This window comes from Stegodyphus dumicola, chromosome 10, assembly GCF_044657685.1.
Source record: "Stegodyphus dumicola isolate Sdum_Otavi_A_Nest chromosome 10, ASM4465768v1".
NCBI classification, from domain to species: Eukaryota; Metazoa; Arthropoda; class Arachnida; order Araneae; family Eresidae; genus Stegodyphus; species Stegodyphus dumicola.
In genome coordinates this window covers 61,624,001-61,644,502 of record NC_140777.1, presented here as the reverse complement: position 1 = coordinate 61,644,502, position 20,502 = coordinate 61,624,001, and the positions used below count along the sequence as shown (strand labels likewise).

The 20,502-nt window shown below is 29.6% G+C and overlaps 1 protein-coding gene across 1 annotated transcript in view; it reads left to right on the top strand.

Moving 5' to 3' along the window:
- LOC118184446 (UNC93-like protein MFSD11) overlaps positions 1 to 20,502 on the top strand; it is a 117,253-nt gene that overhangs the window by 84,592 nt on the left and 12,159 nt on the right. The window contains exons 6-11 of the mRNA XM_085824990.1: positions 128 to 304; positions 3,274 to 3,311; positions 8,537 to 8,602; positions 11,511 to 11,636; positions 13,829 to 13,997; positions 17,504 to 17,567. Of these exons, the coding sequence (XP_085681116.1) occupies positions 128 to 304; positions 3,274 to 3,311; positions 8,537 to 8,602; positions 11,511 to 11,636; positions 13,829 to 13,997; positions 17,504 to 17,567 (640 nt within the window). The remainder of the gene's footprint in view (positions 1 to 127; positions 305 to 3,273; positions 3,312 to 8,536; positions 8,603 to 11,510; positions 11,637 to 13,828; positions 13,998 to 17,503; positions 17,568 to 20,502) is intronic.

Here is a 20,502-nt window from a genome sequence, read left to right as displayed (position 1 = left end):
TATTTTTTTTTTATTTTTATTTTATTTATTTATTTATTTACATATATATATTTTATATATATATATATGTTTTTGTTTTCTTATATTTAAAAAACTTCTTTAATGTGTACTTTCTTTATTCTTTCAGCTTGTTATTTGGAAACATCTTTGTGTATTTTCAGTTCCAAGGTCTGTCTGAAATCGATGAACGTTCTAGATTTGTTGTATATGGGGTACTTCTTGGTATTTCATTGGCAGGTGTTTCACTTTTACTGTGCCTAAGAAGTAGCACAAGTGATTCGGCTACACTCACAGACCTTACCAGGTATAATTTCATTCTGCCAAGAATTAAATTTTGTTTTTAATTATATAAACCAGTGGTCTCAAATTCACAGACCGCATGTGGCCCCTGAAGTGATTTTATGTGGCCCACAAATGCATTTTAATTGTATATTTGTTGCAAAGACAGTGCTTATAGTTTTAGAGACATAAAGATATGGACTAAGCTTATGTGCATGATTGCTATTAAAAGAGAAATGATATAATGAATAGTTTGCAGGTTTGTTACTGTCTACTTGTATTTAGTTTGTCATCCTATAGCTGATGGTGCTTCAATATTCTGAAATTTCTAGTTTTCTGGTTAAACATAAATTATTTAATCAATTATTTAAACTGTGGAGCTTACTTGATATAAATGTCTGTCTAAAATTTAATATTTACATGTCAGTGCTTTTGAATTACTAAGTCTGACCAACAAATTTTTTGCAGTTTCTGTAAGACTTCAGATAGAAAATAAATATAATATAAATTTGAATTTCTTCCTTCGTGATGTTATTATTGTTGCTTATGCATGTTTTGGTAAATATTCAATAAGTGAAAATTAAAGTTTATTTTATTTTATTATTTTTCTTTTTGATAAAAATGTCTTTAAATTTTGTTATAAAATGTTCTGTCCCATTAATTACTTTTATATTGAGCATTCAATCCACATACAATCTGAGTTTCAGACCATTGATTTAAACAATTAGGGAAGATTATGTGATCAGTTCTAATTAGTCTTTTTAAAAAAGGAACAAAGAAAAGCAAATATATAATGAGAACACTATTATATTGTGGGTAAATCTTTTATTAATTGTAATGAGAACTGTTATATAGTGGGTTATAAATTCTGTTTGACAATACAATGAGTTTGTGGATTCCTCTTTTCTTCCATTTCTCCTACTCTATATAGAAATTGCAAGCAGTAAGTGAAATAATAGTTTTAGATATTTTTACTGTGAGTGCAGTGCACTGAGACGTTCCCTCAGTTATTCTAAAATGCCTTGGTTGTACAAATACTTCTGAGTTCTTTTTATTCCGATTTTCAAAACATGTTTTGTGGCATATAAAGATAAAGATATTTACGTTTTTAGAAATGTTATTAGCAGTTACATAGAAAATCTTCAAGAGTATTAGGTGTAATTTTGATATAATTCTAGTGAATGGCAAATAAATATAGTTATTGTAAAATGATATGAGTAACCTTTTACTTTTTACTGATTATTTTAATCCATGATGATCTTTTAAAGATTTGATAAAAGTTACGTTTTTGCCACTATTTGACTATTTCAGTTTGGATATCATTCTAAAATCTAGATGCTGAACAGATACTCATTCTGATATAAAATATGTTGGTAAACATCTACTTCGTAATGAAATATACTATTGTAAATTTTTCATTTGTTTGTAATTTAAGTTTTATGCATTTTTTAATCTGTGTAGTAATTTTATTTATTATGTGTTTTATTTAATTTTAAATTTGTAGCCACTTAGCATATGCTCTTTTTATTTCATGTTTATTATATATCTTTTAACTCTGAGATCATATCTAGTGATGTGTGGCAGGATAAGAAATTATTTTTATGAACACATGTCTTCCAGCATTTGTTTGAATAGTAGGTTTCTAGATTAAATAGCTGCTTTCATGAATGTGTTTATGTAGCCTCAATATTTAATGATGCTGGGTGGAATATTATACCAGTAGCTGTGCTTACATATTTTAAAAGCCTTAGAAATTACCTTTTTTAAAGCTCCAGATGTGCTTAGTCTCTCTCTTTCAACAAACCTATAAATGTTGTCCGCATTGAATGCTGGAGTCAGTCAGTGAATAAAGTAGTGGTTGGATCAAGTTTTTTGGCATGTTCACACTTTTAACTTATGGTGGTGATTGCTGCTTTGGGCTTAATGGTGACTTTGGTAATCTATGATATTATTCTTTGTTACAGAGAATTCTGCCCTATCTGTGTCTTTTCTCCTTTCCAGGGTTACTTAAAATTGTTCCTCTTGTTGTTATGTCAACTGTTATTTATCTCAATAAATATTCAAGTTTCCCTCTTCATCTGGCCTAAGAAGATCTCTTTGAATTTGTAACACACAGCATTATATAAAGTGCTTGTACAATGAAATATATTCGTTTTTAAAATCATATATCTACACAGTAATGTAATTTTTAAGTCTAAATGTTGTTCATAAATTTTATCAGGAATAAAATTTTAAATTGTATTCTTAGCATGAGTAATATTTATGAATATTTTTACTCAAACTGTCAAATATCTTGGATACTTACAAGAGCCCATGTTATGGTACAGCTGTGATTAACATTGTGCAACATACGAATTCAGAGATAAAGTTTGAGTAATTTTGATTGTGTTAATAGGCATTCATACCTAAAATGTTTCTTGCAAATATTTAGATCAAAATAGAGTTACCTTTTTTTTAGTATAATTGTTAACTCATCATATTCATATTCAAGCTTAACCATTGTTAGAGAGTGAGATCTGTCGAAAGAATGATTGACTGTAATCAATTATAAAATTTTATTCATCAATAGAAAGGCACAGGGGCCTTAAGGATCAAAACTGTACGCTCTTGCTAGCACTGATGGCTATTACAAAAGATGACATAGGAGCCTAAAGGAACAACCACTCTGCTTGCGGTCTACAGAGATTCTGCTGGTTTGGGGATGTTGCAGCACCCGCTTATGAGATGAATGTTACAACAATAGGATGGGATGGAACAACCATTAATTGTGTGAAAATAAAATTTCAGGAAAATTATTTTTTTTTTTAATTTACTTTTTTGTCTAGGTAATAAATAAAACTTGTTATTCAGGATATGTGTCATTCATTTTAATTTCATGCCATTGATTACACATTGCAATGTTACTTCTTTATGTACTTTGTATTTCTTTTTAACTAAGACTCTGTATAATAAAATATATGTATTATTAAAAATGTTTTAATATTTCTTATCTAGTACTGGGTCAGAAAATGTTGGAGCATTGGTGGAACTTAGTAAGTAATTTTTTTGCATAATTAAAGCATTGTCTTTCTCCATAAAGAGGTATTTTATACTTTTCAAATGGTTGCTTTAAAACAGGGGTAAAAAACTTTAACCTTTTTTACTTAAATGAAAGAAGAATATTTATTAACCATTTAGGTATAAGCAGATAAACGAGAAAAGAAAAATTCGGTTTATAGACAGTATGTTGAAATTATGAAAAAAGTCACAGCATGGTATCTGTAACTACTTTTTCTCATTCATATAATAGTTATTTTATCAGAATTAAAAAGGCAGATCCCTGGAATTTTGATAAAATCCTTTAAAAAAATTCTTTTCCAAGTTTTGAGATGAAATGTTGCTTATGTATTAATAAATCTATCCATATTTTAAACAAATATCTCAGTTTAGCCACATTTTTAGAAAATCTCTTCAGGATATCTGTGCGTTGGTTTTACAAGAATTTTAATGTCTTAAATGAAAATTTAATTGAATCTTTTTTCGGTTTTTGATTTCAAATGAACCAAGAGAACGAAACATGTTCTCGAAACATATTAATTGTCTCTTATGAAGCTTTAATTTTACCCTGATGAATTCTGAATTGGAGTTTTAATAAAAGGAAATTAATTTTTATATTTTTATAATTTTGTATATTTTCCCTTTTGCATTTTTTTCGAGTTTGTTCTATTATGAATTCTTATTTTAATTTTGATTTGTTTAGATATTGTGTTAAACTTCTTATACACAGTTGTGTCTTTATGGGGAATGCAACATTACTTCCCAACCGAGCTCCAGTAATTTCATATGTGTTACTAAAGACGTGTGAGGCCTCACATTATCGTGGTGGAACACAATTCCTTGGCTTTTTGCCAATTCTGGCTTTTTCACTCTATTGCTTTCTCCAATTTCATAAATTATTGGCAGTAAACATCTGAGTTGATTGTTTGATTCATTGAAAGCAGCTCAAAATACACAACATCTTTGTAATCCCACCAAATTGACAGCATGGTCTTTCTTTGGTGCAATTTATCTTTCAATATGATTTGAGCTGATTCGTCATGCTTGGAAAATTTTTTCGATTAATGTTATGTAGATGATCCGTTTAAAATGCCTATGGCAAATACTGATTCATTGTGTTAAGTGAATTTCTGTTCTGTAAGTGAATTTCTTTAAATTCATGCAGAACCCAAATATCAAGCTTTTTAATAAGCCCAAGATATCTTGTGCGATTTTCAATTATTGTATGTGATACATTAATTTTTTTGCAATCACCCCTCCTTCCCCAAAACAAGCTTTCAGTTGAGGGTAGAAAAGAATAAAATATTGTCAACTCCTAATTAACCAAAGCATAATAACGTTGTAGTGGATTAATTGAGTTCTGTCTAAAATAAAATTTGTTTGTTATGAAACAATGGGAAAATTATTATCACAGACCATCAGCGTAAAACAAAACTGTGTACCAAAATTACAAAAAGAAAAGGAACATGTTGTTAACGAATTATCACTGATGAAAAAGGGATCCCCTACATTAACATGAATTGAATAAATGATCCAAGCATGATGAATCAGCACGAATCATATTGAAAACTAAATTGCATCAGAGGAAGGCCATGCTGTCAGTTTGGTGCAGATAGCATATTCATTTGTAATCTAGTTTCTTCATTTATAATAAGATTTATTCTTCTGCTATTTATATTGTAGTCTTTTTTTTATATGAATATGGTAGGATTTAATATACAGCAACTAAAAAATCTTTTCTCCAGATTAAACTAGTTGAAAATACAGGTAAACTGTAAATAGTATTTTTCTATGCAGAGGCGTAGGTACGGTTTTCAGCATCCAGAGAAAACTGAAGATCTTGTGCTACTTTCTGTGTGCCAAGAGTGAAAAAAGTTTCATTCTAAAATTTTGTACCATCAGTTTGGCACCCCTGGATGCTGCACCCGGGGACAGATGTCCTCACTTGCCCCTCCTTAGCTACGCCACTGTTTCTATGAATTATAATACTGATTATTTCTTGATTGTATGTTCTATGATTGAGTTTGGAATACCCAATGGTAGCAATTCAAGAAGGGTGTCTTTTGCATGTGTAAACAAACTTGCATGGCATATTATGTCCATTTGCATGACATTTAATTACAGAGGGGGTTCATACATTTTTGTAAAAATTTCAATAAAGAATAAAAAAAAGCAATTGTTTTGGAATAAAAATTTCTAACAACACCTTACTATTTGAAATGAGAAATTTCTCTGCTACTTTTAAATATATTTCTCTCTCAAAATGTCACCACTTTGTTTTGAAGGGTAGGCTTTTTGTGCTTTTTCAAAGCGTAATATTCCTATTCCATAATTAAAAAATGTTGTGAAGTACATGGTATTAAAGTTTCTAGGAGCAAAATAAATCCGTCATCACAAAAATCAGTTGTAAAGTCTTTAAATGCATGATAGAAGTTTGTAATGACAATAAATAAAATAATAAACCAAATTTACAACTGAAAAAAGCTAAACATATTCTGCACCAGTTTTGCCAAGTTTCTGCCTCAACTGAGAACAATTTGTAGAACTATGTATGAAAGCTATTAATGGAAATATTTTTTTACTCTAGATAGATCATGAGTTTAACTAAGTGACTACAATTAAAAAAAAAAGGTCTATTTTACATCGAAAATGAATAGAAGGTACAAACCTGGTTCCATCAATGCAAAAAATGTTTCAGCAAGGGGTTTATGATTGTCACAAGATTATCTTTCAGTGGGAAATTTAAATAAAAAGTGTAGAAATAAATGTTAAAATCAACTGAGTGCACTGTCAAGAGAAAGTTTTGCATCCTATATTTACAGAAGAAATTCCATTTCTTTATCGCAGTGACTTTCAGTGAGTGAAACTTTATGAAGACAAAGCAACAAGCCATACTTTGAAATGTACTTCTGCATTCCTTGAAAAATGAAATTTGACACAGCATTGCATGCATAGCTTTTCAGTGTACTCCTGTGATGTCCCTTGTTTTATTGCTGGGCTATTGTGGCTATGTGTTTTCAAACAGAGCTCCTTCTAAGTGTAGACCACTACGATTCATGGACTCTGGGAACAGAAATAGTGGAAGGAAATAAGTACCCCTGGAAATTTTAGAAAAGGCCCTTCTATCAAGGAAATCATTGATGCAGACTTATACTCTGGACAAAAGGATATCAGATCAGGCATTTAAAAAAAAAATGCACTTTTATTTTAAACATTAATTATGCTCTGAAATTGTCCTAGAATTTGTAAACACACACTGTAATTTCATAGTTTGTATAATCACTTTGCATTTTCATCTCGCCTGTCTTTTCCTGTTAGATTTTGAAAGTCTTATTGTTGTGAGAGTGGATACTTCAGAACCCATTTTATGTTCTCTAACATCATTATCAACATCATCTTCTATTTAATGTTAGTCATCTTCTTGTCTTAAAAATGTTCTCTGAGGTAGTAAGGTGTTAAAGCAACATTAAATTTGTGTAAAAGTAAATTCTTTCTTTCTTTCTTCTATCTTCTTTCTAAACTTTCTCTGGAAGTCCATTTCTGTGTGCTGTTCATTTGAATTGAAAAAGTTAGTTTTTGTAATTTGCTATCACAGTGCAGGGGTATTATAGTTATTTTTGCATCATATCATTTTTGCCAAATATTAATCATTATATTACTATTACCGTATATTTCATGTGTCATTAGAGATCCAAGTTACATACAGATCTGATTTCAAGACTCCAGATTCTGAAATCTCATTTGCTACCCCAGATTGGCTGTATAAATCGTTTATGGACTACCTATATAAATAAATACAATACATGCAGTCCTTAAGTTATGTCATTAAAGTCCTTAAAATAGAATGCATATTCAAGAAGTAAATGATGCATTAAATAATTAAATAGTAATTTAAAAGCATATTAAATAATTTACTATTCCACTCGAATAGTTAATATCATATTTGATAAGATCTCCTTTCAATAAGAGATTTTCAAATAATAAATTTATTTTTATAACTAGGAGTTATTACAACTCTAATTCAGGAATTATTATAAATTAAAGAAACTATGCCATTAATGTAATAAAAAAAACTATGTATGTTTTTATTTCCTAATACAATGAAAAGAATTCTAAAGCATTATTCAATGCAACTTTAAAAGTTTTTAAACACAGTTCTATAACATTAGCGAATGTATTTTTAAAACTCTGGAGGGTTTCTCTATATCTTGAAACTTGTGTCAATAGATCCTACTAGACTGGAAGTGAGTTATGGCTTTAGTCTATAGAAAATAACAAAGTTTTAAAAAAGTTAAAATAACATTTTTATTTAATTCTTAATTGAATAGAAAGGCACCGCTTGTGCAACAGGTGAACCTCCGCTACTTGTGGATATTTAAATTAGAACAAGATAAAATTAAATTCAAAATGCATTTAATGTAATCGGAGACTACGCCCACCATAAACTACATAAGCTGTTCCAAGATAAGTAGTGATACATAAACGTCAACAGGCAAGAAGTTAAAGCTGGAAATAAACTTAGGCAGATTTGGTAATATTATGTAACAGCCAGAAGCTCTATCTCTAAACATTCAAACCCTGAGCTTAAATACACAATAACATATTTGCATTCTGATGAGGACTACAGAAAGAAGTTACAATAAAGATTAAACCATAATAGCTAATTTCTTAACATTAAACCTTAAAACTCTCAACAAAATGTTATGATTTGATGTCGGTTATGTTAAAATAAAGTACAATAAAGTTTAAAATAAACTACAATAATATAACAGTTTATATTATTTAATAAATGGAAATTTCCCCTATTATTAAAGTTATATAACTTAAGTTGTGTATTGCATGCAGAGGCAAATTTATGTGATAAATTATAATCCTGCCTTTCAAGGAGCTCTCAAATCATTAATTAACCCACACTGCAAGGGGGGCTCCCAAATTATTAATTAATTTTTAATGGTAGAAAACATATCCTCTCATAAGCTGTATTGAAATTAATTAAATTTCTTGATTGTATTAAAATTTTTAAAATATAGTATTTGCAAGTTTTTCAGTCATTATACATGAAAAATGAAATTAGCAGTAAAGTGTGGTAATAATAATTTGCTTATTTTATAAAAAAAAAAATTGCCTTATTTAAGCATTTCTGAGACTGAATATGAGAAAAAATTTACTGTTGTATTTTGTTTAATTTTTTTCTTCTTTTTAATACTACTTTCATTTTCAGAAAAGGCCTTTACTTTGTTTAAATCCAAAGAAATGATACTTCTTGCTATTACATTCATATACACTGGTAAGTTTTTATATTTGTGCACTTGATGTATGTAATTAATTTTTTTTTAAATGCATTCTTTTTAAAGCTTGATATCATTTTCAAGTTTTTTTAATGTCTTTTGTATTGACATAATTGTCTTTGACAATATTTTATTTATTAATTCATATTTAATTATAATATTACATACTATTATTGAAATCAAATAAGCCTTAGTAACTAATATTATATCAAAAAAAGCTTTGTGCTCTTAATTTCTTTATGTCACTTACTTGAAATTCCTCTCCTTGGTAGAAGCATGTCAATAGCAAATAGTACTGAATGCAGTAATGATACCGTATTTTTTTCTTTTTTAAGGAAAATAATGGAATAATGGCAAAATAGTGAATACAAAATTAAAAATTACATACTTCAGTCATATAAAAATGGTATGCTCTGTCAAGTGGTATATGAGTTTTCAAATTGCAGCATAGTTTTGACCACTCATCCTTGCAAAAATTTTCAAAAATATACAATCCCATTATTGAATTACTGTACTGTGTGAAATTTATATTTCTTGGCTTTAAATAATAGATGGACCTGACATAATTTCAAAGCCATCCCTTCCCTTAGATAAATTGCCCTCATGTGCTTTGCCATAATCAAATAAACCACACCCAAGTAAGAGCTTCACTTATAAAAATTTAATAAAAATTTTAATTTAAGAATTGGTGAATTATTTGATTGGATTTATACCAAAAATTTTTAAATGTATTCCTTCTGGTGTTACCTGTTAATAAAGCTTTAGAAAATTGCTGGGTGTTTTTAAATTAATGGGACAAACTTTAAGGGGTGATAGAATACACTAAAACGTTTTTTGAATATATCAATTATGATAAGAGTTGAAGCAGGAGATTCCAAAAAAATACTTTATAAGTTAGCCATTTACATCCATTAGTTACAATGCGGATCCCTTCTATGATTGGTGGATTTATGGATACTGAGCAAATACTCATGTATCTTATATATGGAATGTACCAAATTAGGTGAAGGAGCAGTGCAATGATTATGCCTTAAATATTTCTCAAGTAGTGGAGTTTTGAAAACATTTGAATTCAAAGGACTATCATGACAGTTTTTTTAACTTAATAATAGTGCAAGGGTTATCATAATTAACATTGCATCATATTACATCAGTTTCATGAAATGAGAATACTGATATCAGGAAGCATGTTGCAAGTTGCATACGAAATGCAAGAACTCCTGAAATGGAGACATATTCTTTCTATGTTGGGCTTGAAGAACATCTCGATACAAACAGGATCTCGATACAAGCCAGATTTAGATTTGATAAGGCCCTAAGTTAGAGATATGGGGCCCTTTATGTCTGTTATACTATATTTTAATACTAAATTTATACTATATTTTAATTTTTTGGGAGGCCCCCATAAGCTATAGCTTATGTAGCTTGTAGGTAAATCCTGCACTGGATACAGGCATGGATGTAAATGTTGCATACAGCATGGGTGTCAATTTTTATGATCATTTTCTTTTTGTATAAATTTACATTAGTATTTTCTGTAGTATAAATTTAAAACAGATTTTTAAATATTTTTATTTTAGTTTATTAATTATTTTATTTATTTTTATGCTTATTTGATATTTAAAAAAAATTTTTTTTACTATAAAATGTATATTTTGATCTGTTTTATCCCATAATTTGTCGCAGAAGAAATTTTATGATTAGAAACTGCCCTAGTCTTTATGTATTTTATATTTTACTTTAGTTCTGCATTCAATTAACCTAAAATGATTTGGTTATAAATTTGATTTTTATAACATTGCTACATATTAAAGTACCAGAACAAAATTTATACAAATCAACCTATGGAATGTATCAATATGATGTAAGGCTAAACAATGCAAAAATATTAAAATATATGTCTCAGAAAAAAGGCTTGATGACAAATACATCATTAAAAATAGTGAGTAACAACAAATATATTCGAGCAAGTAAGTATGTAGGTAAATGAGAAAAGACATGGATACTTGGTGGCCTCCAGTGATAAGTAGGTACATATCTCATTCTGCACTATTTAGAAACTATGCCTCACACAGGGCCCTGAAAGAAGCCCCATCGGTAGTTAATTGACAAATTACAATTACACTGCTAAACAAGGATTGTACAGGTGCTGTGGATATGCAGTTAATATACAGGTTCCACAAATACATAATAAAACTATCTACTCATTACTTTGAATAAATAACATATTAATATGCTTTAAATATACATAAATAATACAGTTTATTGTATACTATTAATGCACGTGTAGTGCTAAACAGGTGGAGCATGAAAGACAAATATATTATTTTACTGTTGATACAAACATATTAAGATATGAGTTTCTGTGCATCGACAGGCAGAAACAAGTACAGGGGGCATCAAAACATCACTATGGACAAAATTGGTATCGTCCCACAGAGCTAACCATCTGTGGAAGTGCACTCTCACGGGACACACTAACACCATGCTCGGGCATTTGTTTACGTTGCAGCATTTATAATAGTTACATATTAATGGTGCATAATTTGCATTACAGACAATAATGACATAAGATATATTTTAGATGGGTACTTTACATTTGCATGGATAAATACAATAAATACAATCTCCTCAATCCTTTCCTTTGCATGTGAAAATTCTTTTAGTGGATACATAAGCTATACTTTATGAAGTAACTTACTTTAATGGAATAATTTTCAGCAGGGTTCTAATGTTAATTTTCTTTCTGGGAAAGGTCATAATTTCACTTAAAATGGAATTCATGAATGTTTGAACTCCAACAAATGAAAAATACTAAAGTTTTTTTTTATTTAAAAGAATTAACTTCTTTTGCAATTTTTTAAATTTTTATTTAAAGAAACACAATTTAAAAGCATTTTTTTACAGGTATCGAATTATCATTTTTCAGTGGTGTGTATGGAACAGGTATTGGTTTCACAAGACAGTTTGGAAGAGATGCTGTAAAATTTGTTGGAATCTCTGGAATTTGTATAGGTGCTGGAGAAATTACAGGTTTGTCAATTACATTTCTAAAATTTTGAGCTAATTTTTTAAGGTCATGCAGTTCAAATATTCATTAGACATATATTATTTCTTTTTCATGAGTTTTAATAATACATAAATATGCAGCAATGTATTCTAAAAGTTTTATCATATTGTTTATGATTAAATTGGTTTACTCAGTATCTGAAACTTGTTTTGTATTTGAATGATATTTTTACTGGGTGGGCCAAATAAGACCTACTAATGTTAAACATGGATAACTCTTGTAATAATCATTTATTTTGATTAATGTTTTTTATATATTAAATATATTTTCTGGAAATTATGTATGAAGTATGACATTAGACAAATGTCCACCATTTTTCTCGATACAGAGATTGGCTCTTTTTAACGCGTTTTCCATTACACCATGCAATATTTCTGGTTGAAGGCTCAGTATTTCATCTCGAATATTCTGCTTTATCTGTCTAATAGTCTCTGGTTTATTAACAGACACTTTGTCTTTTAAATATCCCCATAAAAAAAGGATTCTGCTCCGCCATTGGCCGCAAAAAGTTTTCAATCATTGTTCTGTAAGAAGCTCCGGAATTCGTTTCTGTTGTTCCATCCTCATTCTCGAAGAAATATGGACTGATAACTCTACCGGTCATAACACCGCACCAAACAGTACACTTAAATTTTAAAATATTGCCGATATTTACATTGCATCATAACAATTGATCATTGACAAGAATAGAAAAACTCTATAATTTTAACACGTTGTTTTGTGCTGTATGGTTTCGTAATAAGTTTCCAAGAATTCAGTTATAACATACAAAAAGAAAAAAAACTATTATATCAAAAAATAAAAAAAGTTATTTCTGTTTAACACTGGTAGGTCTTATTTGGCCCACCCTGTAGTTTACTGGCATTCTTGTATATAAAAGAAACATTTCCCTGTTCATATTTATATTAATTCCCAGGAATGATTGTGGTCCAGATATTACCGGAATTCTTCTTCTTCTTTTTTTTTTATTTTTTTTTTTTAAACTTTTTCAGATCTGAAATTTTTGGATTTGTGAAATATTAACTCGTCATCTTTCTCAAATTTTATTAAATAAAATATATCATCCAGAGATTACATAAACTCGAAACTCTTTAACTGAAACTCTTTAACTTTTAACTATATAAACACGTAACATCAAATACATTAGATAGTTGTGTTGTGCAGAAACAAAAGCAACTCATATTGAACTTTGGGGCTCAGAGAATATGGAAAACGAAAATACCTAGTATCAATGAAATTGATTAAATCTGTTTTAACTTTCTTCTATGAACCCACTTGTCAAATGTTCATTTAATCACACAGCTAATAATATGATAGAATGTAGAACATCCTTCAGCTCTAATAGTCTAGTTGTGGAGACTATAAAATATTGTTTATTTTCATTATACAAAAATGCATGTGTAGCTATTAGGGTAGAAAATCCATTTGAAGACCGTATTGGTAAAGGTTGTGGGGATAACTTAGAGAATAATTGGAAAGCTGACTAAAATTCTTTATATCCTATTTCTTTATATTCTAATTTCTCATCTCCAATATCTGCTGATATCCATACTTCAAGTTCTAATCTAATAATATTAAAGCCACCGTAAATGTTTAAGCTACTGTCTGCATCAAAATGTCTTTCTGATCATACTGAGCTTTAAATTGTTAGCAAAGAAAAATAAAAATGCGTCATTCCCCCTCTCAAAAAGAAAGGATGCTAAAATTTATTATTAAAGTTTCAAAGTTATTTGCAAAAATGTTTAGAAATCAAAAAAGTAGGATGTTGAAATAATAGAGTAAGCATATGTATTAATTTGTAATAAATTTTAAAACTGAACTATTTGAAATCATGCTGGGTTTTTACTCCATGGTAATTTTCAGAATTTCTAAAAGGGGATCACAGTCACCTCTGAATTCTTTTAAACTCTATCATTACTATTTGAATTTTGATGCCATTTTACCATGTGATATCTTATTATTATTTTCCTTGATTACCATCTTAGAAATGATTATTAATCTACATCATTAAGATATTTAGATAACCTAATTAGAACTTTTTTTTTTTTGGTAAATGTTTGCGTTTTTTTTTTTTTTTTTTTTTTTTTTTTTTTTTTTTTTTACTTTATTGTATTTTAACACTATTTGAGTAAATAATTTTATTTAATGTCTTCAGGTGGTGCTATTTTTGGAATATTGGGTAAGAAAACAAACAAGTATGGAAGAGATCCAGTTGTTCTGCTAGGCTTCTTGTGCCACATTGTTACTTTCTATCTGATTTATATAAACCTCCCTTCAGATTCAACTCTTTATCTAGCAAAGAAACCACCAGTAATACAAAGCAGGTAATGTGTTTTTGAAATACTAATTTTTAAGTCTTTGTACACAGCATGATTATAACTAAAATTCCACTTTTAAATTCCTTTGAAAAAAAAGACCACTGGTCAGAGTAACATAAAATTTGACCTCAATATATGTGAAACAATGGGAATCTGCCTCGCCAAAGAAAAAAAAAATTGTTCAATATTTTACCAATAGGTAATGTTTGTCATAATGGGCTAACTGAAAGATGTGGCGGCATGCATACCACATATTAGTCTTAGTGCTCATCATGACTCTGTTAATAAAGGATAGGGCTCTGCTTGTAATGCTTTTTTACAAGAATGGTGAGTATGTTTCAACTGTCCTGAAAACATTCCAGACATTAAGAGGTATAAGCTGTGGCTTTGGTCTACTGTCTGCCATTTTGAGTATTGACAGAATATTAGAAATGGGGCTTTGTCTGTCCACAAAATGTTCATTCTTCATGCATTATCCACTTCAATCGAAGCAAGAAATTGTAATGGCAAAAGTTCATCATATTGGCAGGTTGGCAGGAAGCAACTCTTGAATGTGTGTAATTTGGAACGGATAGCATTGTAGGATGTTTCATAAAATTTTATAAGCCAAGCTGATAGGCATGTCTAAAGATCAAGCAATTGATTCCCTTTGCACTGAGGATTCCCACATCACTTCTCATCTCTTCTTACAAAGCTATAGCCACATCTTCTTCTGACATTGAAGCAATTGCTTTCCTCCCTCTGCCAGATCTCGTGTGAAATGAACCAGTCTCTTTGGATTTACAAATTGTCAAGTCCCTTGACAGACATCCGACCCAGATCCACATCGTACACCCATTAATGTCACAAATTTCTTCAGAGCAATTAAAACACTGTATCCATTCTTATAAAAAAGCTTCACAAGCAGAGCCTGATCCTTCATTAACAGAATCATGAAGAGCTTCTAATATGCAGAATAGTGGGAATTGCACGTATTCCATGTTTTTAGTAAGTGTAATATGTGGTGCCCATGTCACGTCTTTTAGTCAGCCTATTAGGATAAATACAGTGCCATCTATTGATAAAATTTTGAACTATTTTCATCAGATGAATTCCCATTGCTTCATGTATATTCAGATCATTCTAACCAGTCATTCTTTTACAGCCTTTTGAAAGTGGAACTTTAATTATAATCATTCTATATACACATACTTGAATTTATGGAGTGCTATAAGGTATTTCTCCCGCCTTCGGGGTGTAGTGGTTATGCACACTGGGTCAGTATTCTAGAGGTCCGTAGTTCGATTTCCGGCGAAGGTGATTGTTCATTTTTCATCTTGCCTGCTTCCAAAAATATACCTAATGTCCCTACAGTGCAAATATCATTTGAAAAGATTAACTAATATACGAACATTTGCAATTATTTGTTTTATAATTCACTATTTTGTACAGAAATATTTCTATTTTTATTTATAATACTCATAAATAAAGTCCTGCGGGACAAGAAATTTCAAGAAATGATGATTCAGAAAAATTGCCATTGAGATTTCCATTCTAATGCTGCTGCCTTAAAAAGATTTAAAATTGTGTTGAACAAATTATGTTCTAAAATTAGTTGAAAAGTTAGAACTTGTGCAACCTAAATTCTGAATGATTATCAGATATCTGATTTCATTTGTCTGTTCGATGCTTTGATTGTATCTATCATTTTTTAACAGAATTTGAATAGAGTTGCCATTTCTGATTCTTTCTATTCAAATTCTGTTTGAACAACAGGAATTATTTATTGAACCTCATGGTTTGATCATATAAATTCTCTTGTAAAGTTCCTATTCCCCTAAAAAGTCAGAGAAATTATGATTTCTTTTTCCAAAAAGTAAAAAAATATAATGATAAATAGATCAGTTCTCTCAAATAATTAGTTTTAGCGTCTTTTTCTTGCAGAAAAGTTGTACTGATATGTAGATAACTGCTGATTTTATAAAATCATAACTTGTATTCTACCTGATAGTGAGATGTTCTGCTCTCTTCTGTTTAAAAATGTAACTGTTCAATCCCTGTTTTTAGAAGTGTAGCTGTCCTTCAGAAATAAATACTATAGTTAATGAGTCATTATATTGTGTGTTTGTATGGTATAATAAATAACTATACTGATAAAACATTTTTATTTATGTCATGATAATCTGAGCTCCTCATTTTTATTTTAAAATATGTGTAATTTTTATTACAAATGATGCACTATTACAAATTTCTTTTACAAAATGAAGAATTTTTTGGAATAGATTAAATGTATATTTCTGATATATATATATTTGTTCATTAGATTCACTATAATAAGCAAGATAATATTTTCTTTTTAGTGCACTATATTTTCTAGTATATACACAGAATTATCCAGTTGCTCATATTTCATTTGATAACTAGTTCTTATATTTGATTAAGGAAATTGTTCCATTTAATCAGGTTAATCAAAAATTGATTTTCCGTGTGAACTCTGTCTTAATCACAAATGCATCATCTTGGTTTTATTACTTTCCTGATTTTTTCAGAACCTCCATAATCATCTCCCCATCATCTTGAATAGTTTCATGGCTTCTTACATATTTTGTAACCACTTTGATGCAATTTGGCGATTTTTTACGCATGAAAAGATAAAAATTACTTGAAAAGGTAAAGGTTTGTGGGTTTTGTGACTTTTTTATAAAAGATTCACAAACTCTCGATATTTATTGAAAGTCGGTAAACATTATCAACATATGAAAAGAAAACATACTTAAGCAATTTAAAATAAAATTTTAATTATTAAATAAGGATTACATGATACGTTTAAAAAAAAGCATACATCCTTCTTCAAATCTTTCTAGAATTTTTTTGGTGATATTCTTCTGTCCAAGTACACAGCAGTCTGTTTTCACTTAAAAAAAATAAAAAAAAAAAAAAAAATCAGTGAATTAAAGAAATTCCACAACAGCAGAAATCTATGAAATGCATCTCTTTCTCATACCCTTTAGAAAATTTTCAGCAAAACTCTGCATTCCTGGAGGAATTTAATGACTGTCTTCCAATGCTAGCGAATTTCACAAGCCCATATTTTAAAATCAAGTTTAAAGCGAAATATATCACAGTTTGTTCCTAAAAACCATTAAAACTAACAAAACAACAACAAAAGAATGCATTCAAACATGGTGATGTAGCTTGACTGAATGATTGACTCATGCTTGACTGAATAAGACCATGGTTGCCTGAAGAATAGTTATGGGCATGTTTGCCAGAGTTTGGCACATTCTGAAAATTTGGCAACATCTACTTAGGTGGTTGTGATAATATGTAAGTATTATTGCATGTTATCTGACATCATTCAAAAGACATCTGGCAAACTGAACTTTAATTTATATTATGTTTATATAACAAATCTTTAAGTTGGTTTGAATAAAATTTCCTGTGAGACTCTACAATTTACCTATGATTAATCTAAATAAAATCATTTGTTTATTTTCTCAGTAATAAAATAGCTAATCTCTTTTCTCTTTCAGTGTCTTCCTTGCAATGGTTTGTGCATTTGGGTTGGGATTTGGTGATGCTTGTTATAATACTCAGGTCAGTCAGATGAATGTTGACAGTAATAAAAAGAAATACTTATAATACATATAATGTATTTGTATTGTAAAAATGTTATGTGTATGAATATCTGAAAGATAAAAGTAATGCCATCTCTCTCCCCCCTTTTTTTTTGTTCATTATAAAAGTATTTTTAAAGTTGATTACAGAAGATCTTAATTTCATTAAAAAACTAAATATAGCCATTCTTTATAATACAGTACAAAGTCTTTAATCCGGAATTATCTATAATCTGGACATCAAAGCTACAAACTTTCTTTACGCATGCGCATAATATGTTTATGCATGCGCATAATATGTTTACGCATGTGCGTTTAATGTATAAGGTTGGTATAAGCTAGGCTAAAATTATCTAATTATCTATTTCAGTTAATGTTGCTGATTGTGTTGTTCCTTAATCTTCTAATCGGATCCGGCTTATTATTTTTTGCAGACTGTTAGAGCAATTTTATAAAAACTATCGAACAACAAACAATTTTATAACAATTATTGAACTTTCGATTATGTCAAAAAGAGTTTCCGATTCTGGAGCTGCAAAAGGATCTACAAAGTGAAAGCATGTTTCGATGTCCATCAAAAAAAAAGTGGAATTGCTGCAAAAAAAATGCATAAAGGCATGAAGAAATTGACAGAGAGGTTAGTGAAAATGAAAAAATTTTGATTGACAAGTTAGTTGGTATTCTCGGCACAGCAATTACAGGACTTTAGCAGCGGAACTTTGTAACTGAGCAAGAAATTATGTCTGTTTATAGAATTAAAGAGAAAGTATTAGCACATAAAGTGAAGCAACTTAAACAACTTACATTGAAAGAAATGTTTAATAAAGTAAACAAATAAATATTAAGCTGCTTTTTTTTGTGTGTGTTGTGTGTGTGTGTGTGTAAATTTTGGTACCCTTTAGATCATAATTGCTCTTTATGTCATAAATTATGGTTTCATATTTTTAATTTTATAATTTCTGCATGCCATCTTACCAGATTTAAATTCATTTATAATCTGGAAAAACCCCTAATCCGGAATCACCGAGGTCCCGACGAGTCGGGATTAAAGTATTGTTTGTACTGTATAGTTTGAGGCTGACTTTAATTTGTAATATATATATATATATTGTATTTGTTGCTTTTGCAACTATGTTGTTGCAAGAAATTGGTTTGCCAAATTAAAAAATGAAAATTTCGACCTTGATGACGAACTCATTCCGGACGACCAAATGAGTTTGATGAAGAGAGTCAGACCACTCCCGAATTAGCCGAACGAATAGGTTGTAGGCAAATGACTATAATTCGACATCTTGGGTGTATGGGGAAAGTCCAAAAACTCTGATATTATTAACTAATTCATTGTTTTTTGTTTTTTTAAAATAAAAATTTTTAAATTAAAAATACGGCCATTACTTATGTTTCAACCCAATAATATACCCATATCCTTAAAAGTCCTTATACAGTCTTTATTTTCACAACCAATGGTTGTAGACCTATGCTTTCAGTTACAAAAAGGTTTTAAATGTCACGAATATTGTTTATGTTTTGTCATTTTTAAATTGAAACAACCAAGTTTTATAAAAATTATGAAATATTACTTTTATATGGCTTTTAGAGTTCCATGCTTCTTTCCAGTCATAACACTTGTCCAAAATGGAATTTAAAGGAGACAGACCAGTTGAAGAATTTGTCTTTGTCCAAAAAACTATTTATCTTTGATTGAATCGACTTTTTGAATTCTAATGAACATGTGTGATCATAGATTAAATCGGATTTTGTGCTCAGGAGTTGATTTCTACATAAAAAAATCAAAAGATTTAGACATTTGTCAGCTGCTGTACTAACTGCTTTAAAAATACAGTGAGATAAAATATGATCCCAAAGATGAATTTTCGAGGAATGTTACGAATAATGTGCTCCTTCCTCATACCCAAGTCAGCCTTAAAAGAATCAGAAAGCATAGTCTTGAAGGATTTTGTGGTTAATCTTGATTATAGATCTGATGATATTTTTGCATACTGTTTCCATTCATCATTAAATAATAGAACAGGCGCAATAAAAAAATGAACCTCTTGTACAGGTGGCCAAAACCTTTTAATTGCTGAATCCGGCTAGTATGCATGCACATATATATGCTAGCAATTAACCTAAGCTGAAAACACTAGATATGCTGGATAGCAGTAGATATGCAATATTTAATTTTTTATTTGAAAATGAAGGCGTATAAATGTCAATCATTTCATGTTTAATAGGAATAGATCCCGTTTTTAGTGTATATTTGCTGAACTTGCCAATTGCCAATAACCTAACAGCAATAAAATTATAAATTACTCCTAACCTGAAGAATAGAAAGCAGCTGTAGTGAAGCATTGTTCTACACTCAAACGTTCATTGTACAACTGGGATTTTGCTGATTAAACTTGACAAATTCAGCAAACAACTGCCAAATGTATATATGCGTTCATGATGCTAAATATTCATGAGTGGATGATATATCTAAAAAATGTGGGGTTTTTTTTGTTGTTGTTGATGATGCATAGTTTACTTGATGAGGATCATAGTAAGAGCAGTAGTGACAAGTTATGGAACTCAGTTAGTGTACAGTCTGCTTTCTCATCTTTTTCATATTCCTTGAAATTTACCTGTACATTTTATATTTCATTGGTTGGCCCTCATGTAGGGCTTTTGCCACTGTGTTCACTCTCTAGAGTTTAAAGTAAAAAAATATGAAGTTCATAAAATGCTATTTTAAATTATAATTTTATTAAAAAATTCCTACTAAAGAGGGCTTTTCCCAGCCCCTGACCATTATGTTCTGGAAAACAGTAAAGGCATCGTGGAAAATAGTCACACAAGCATCATGAGATCTTGCAATGGCCCTGCCATGTAAAACACTAAAAAAGATTTTTTTGACCTGTGATTAAAAGTGTTTT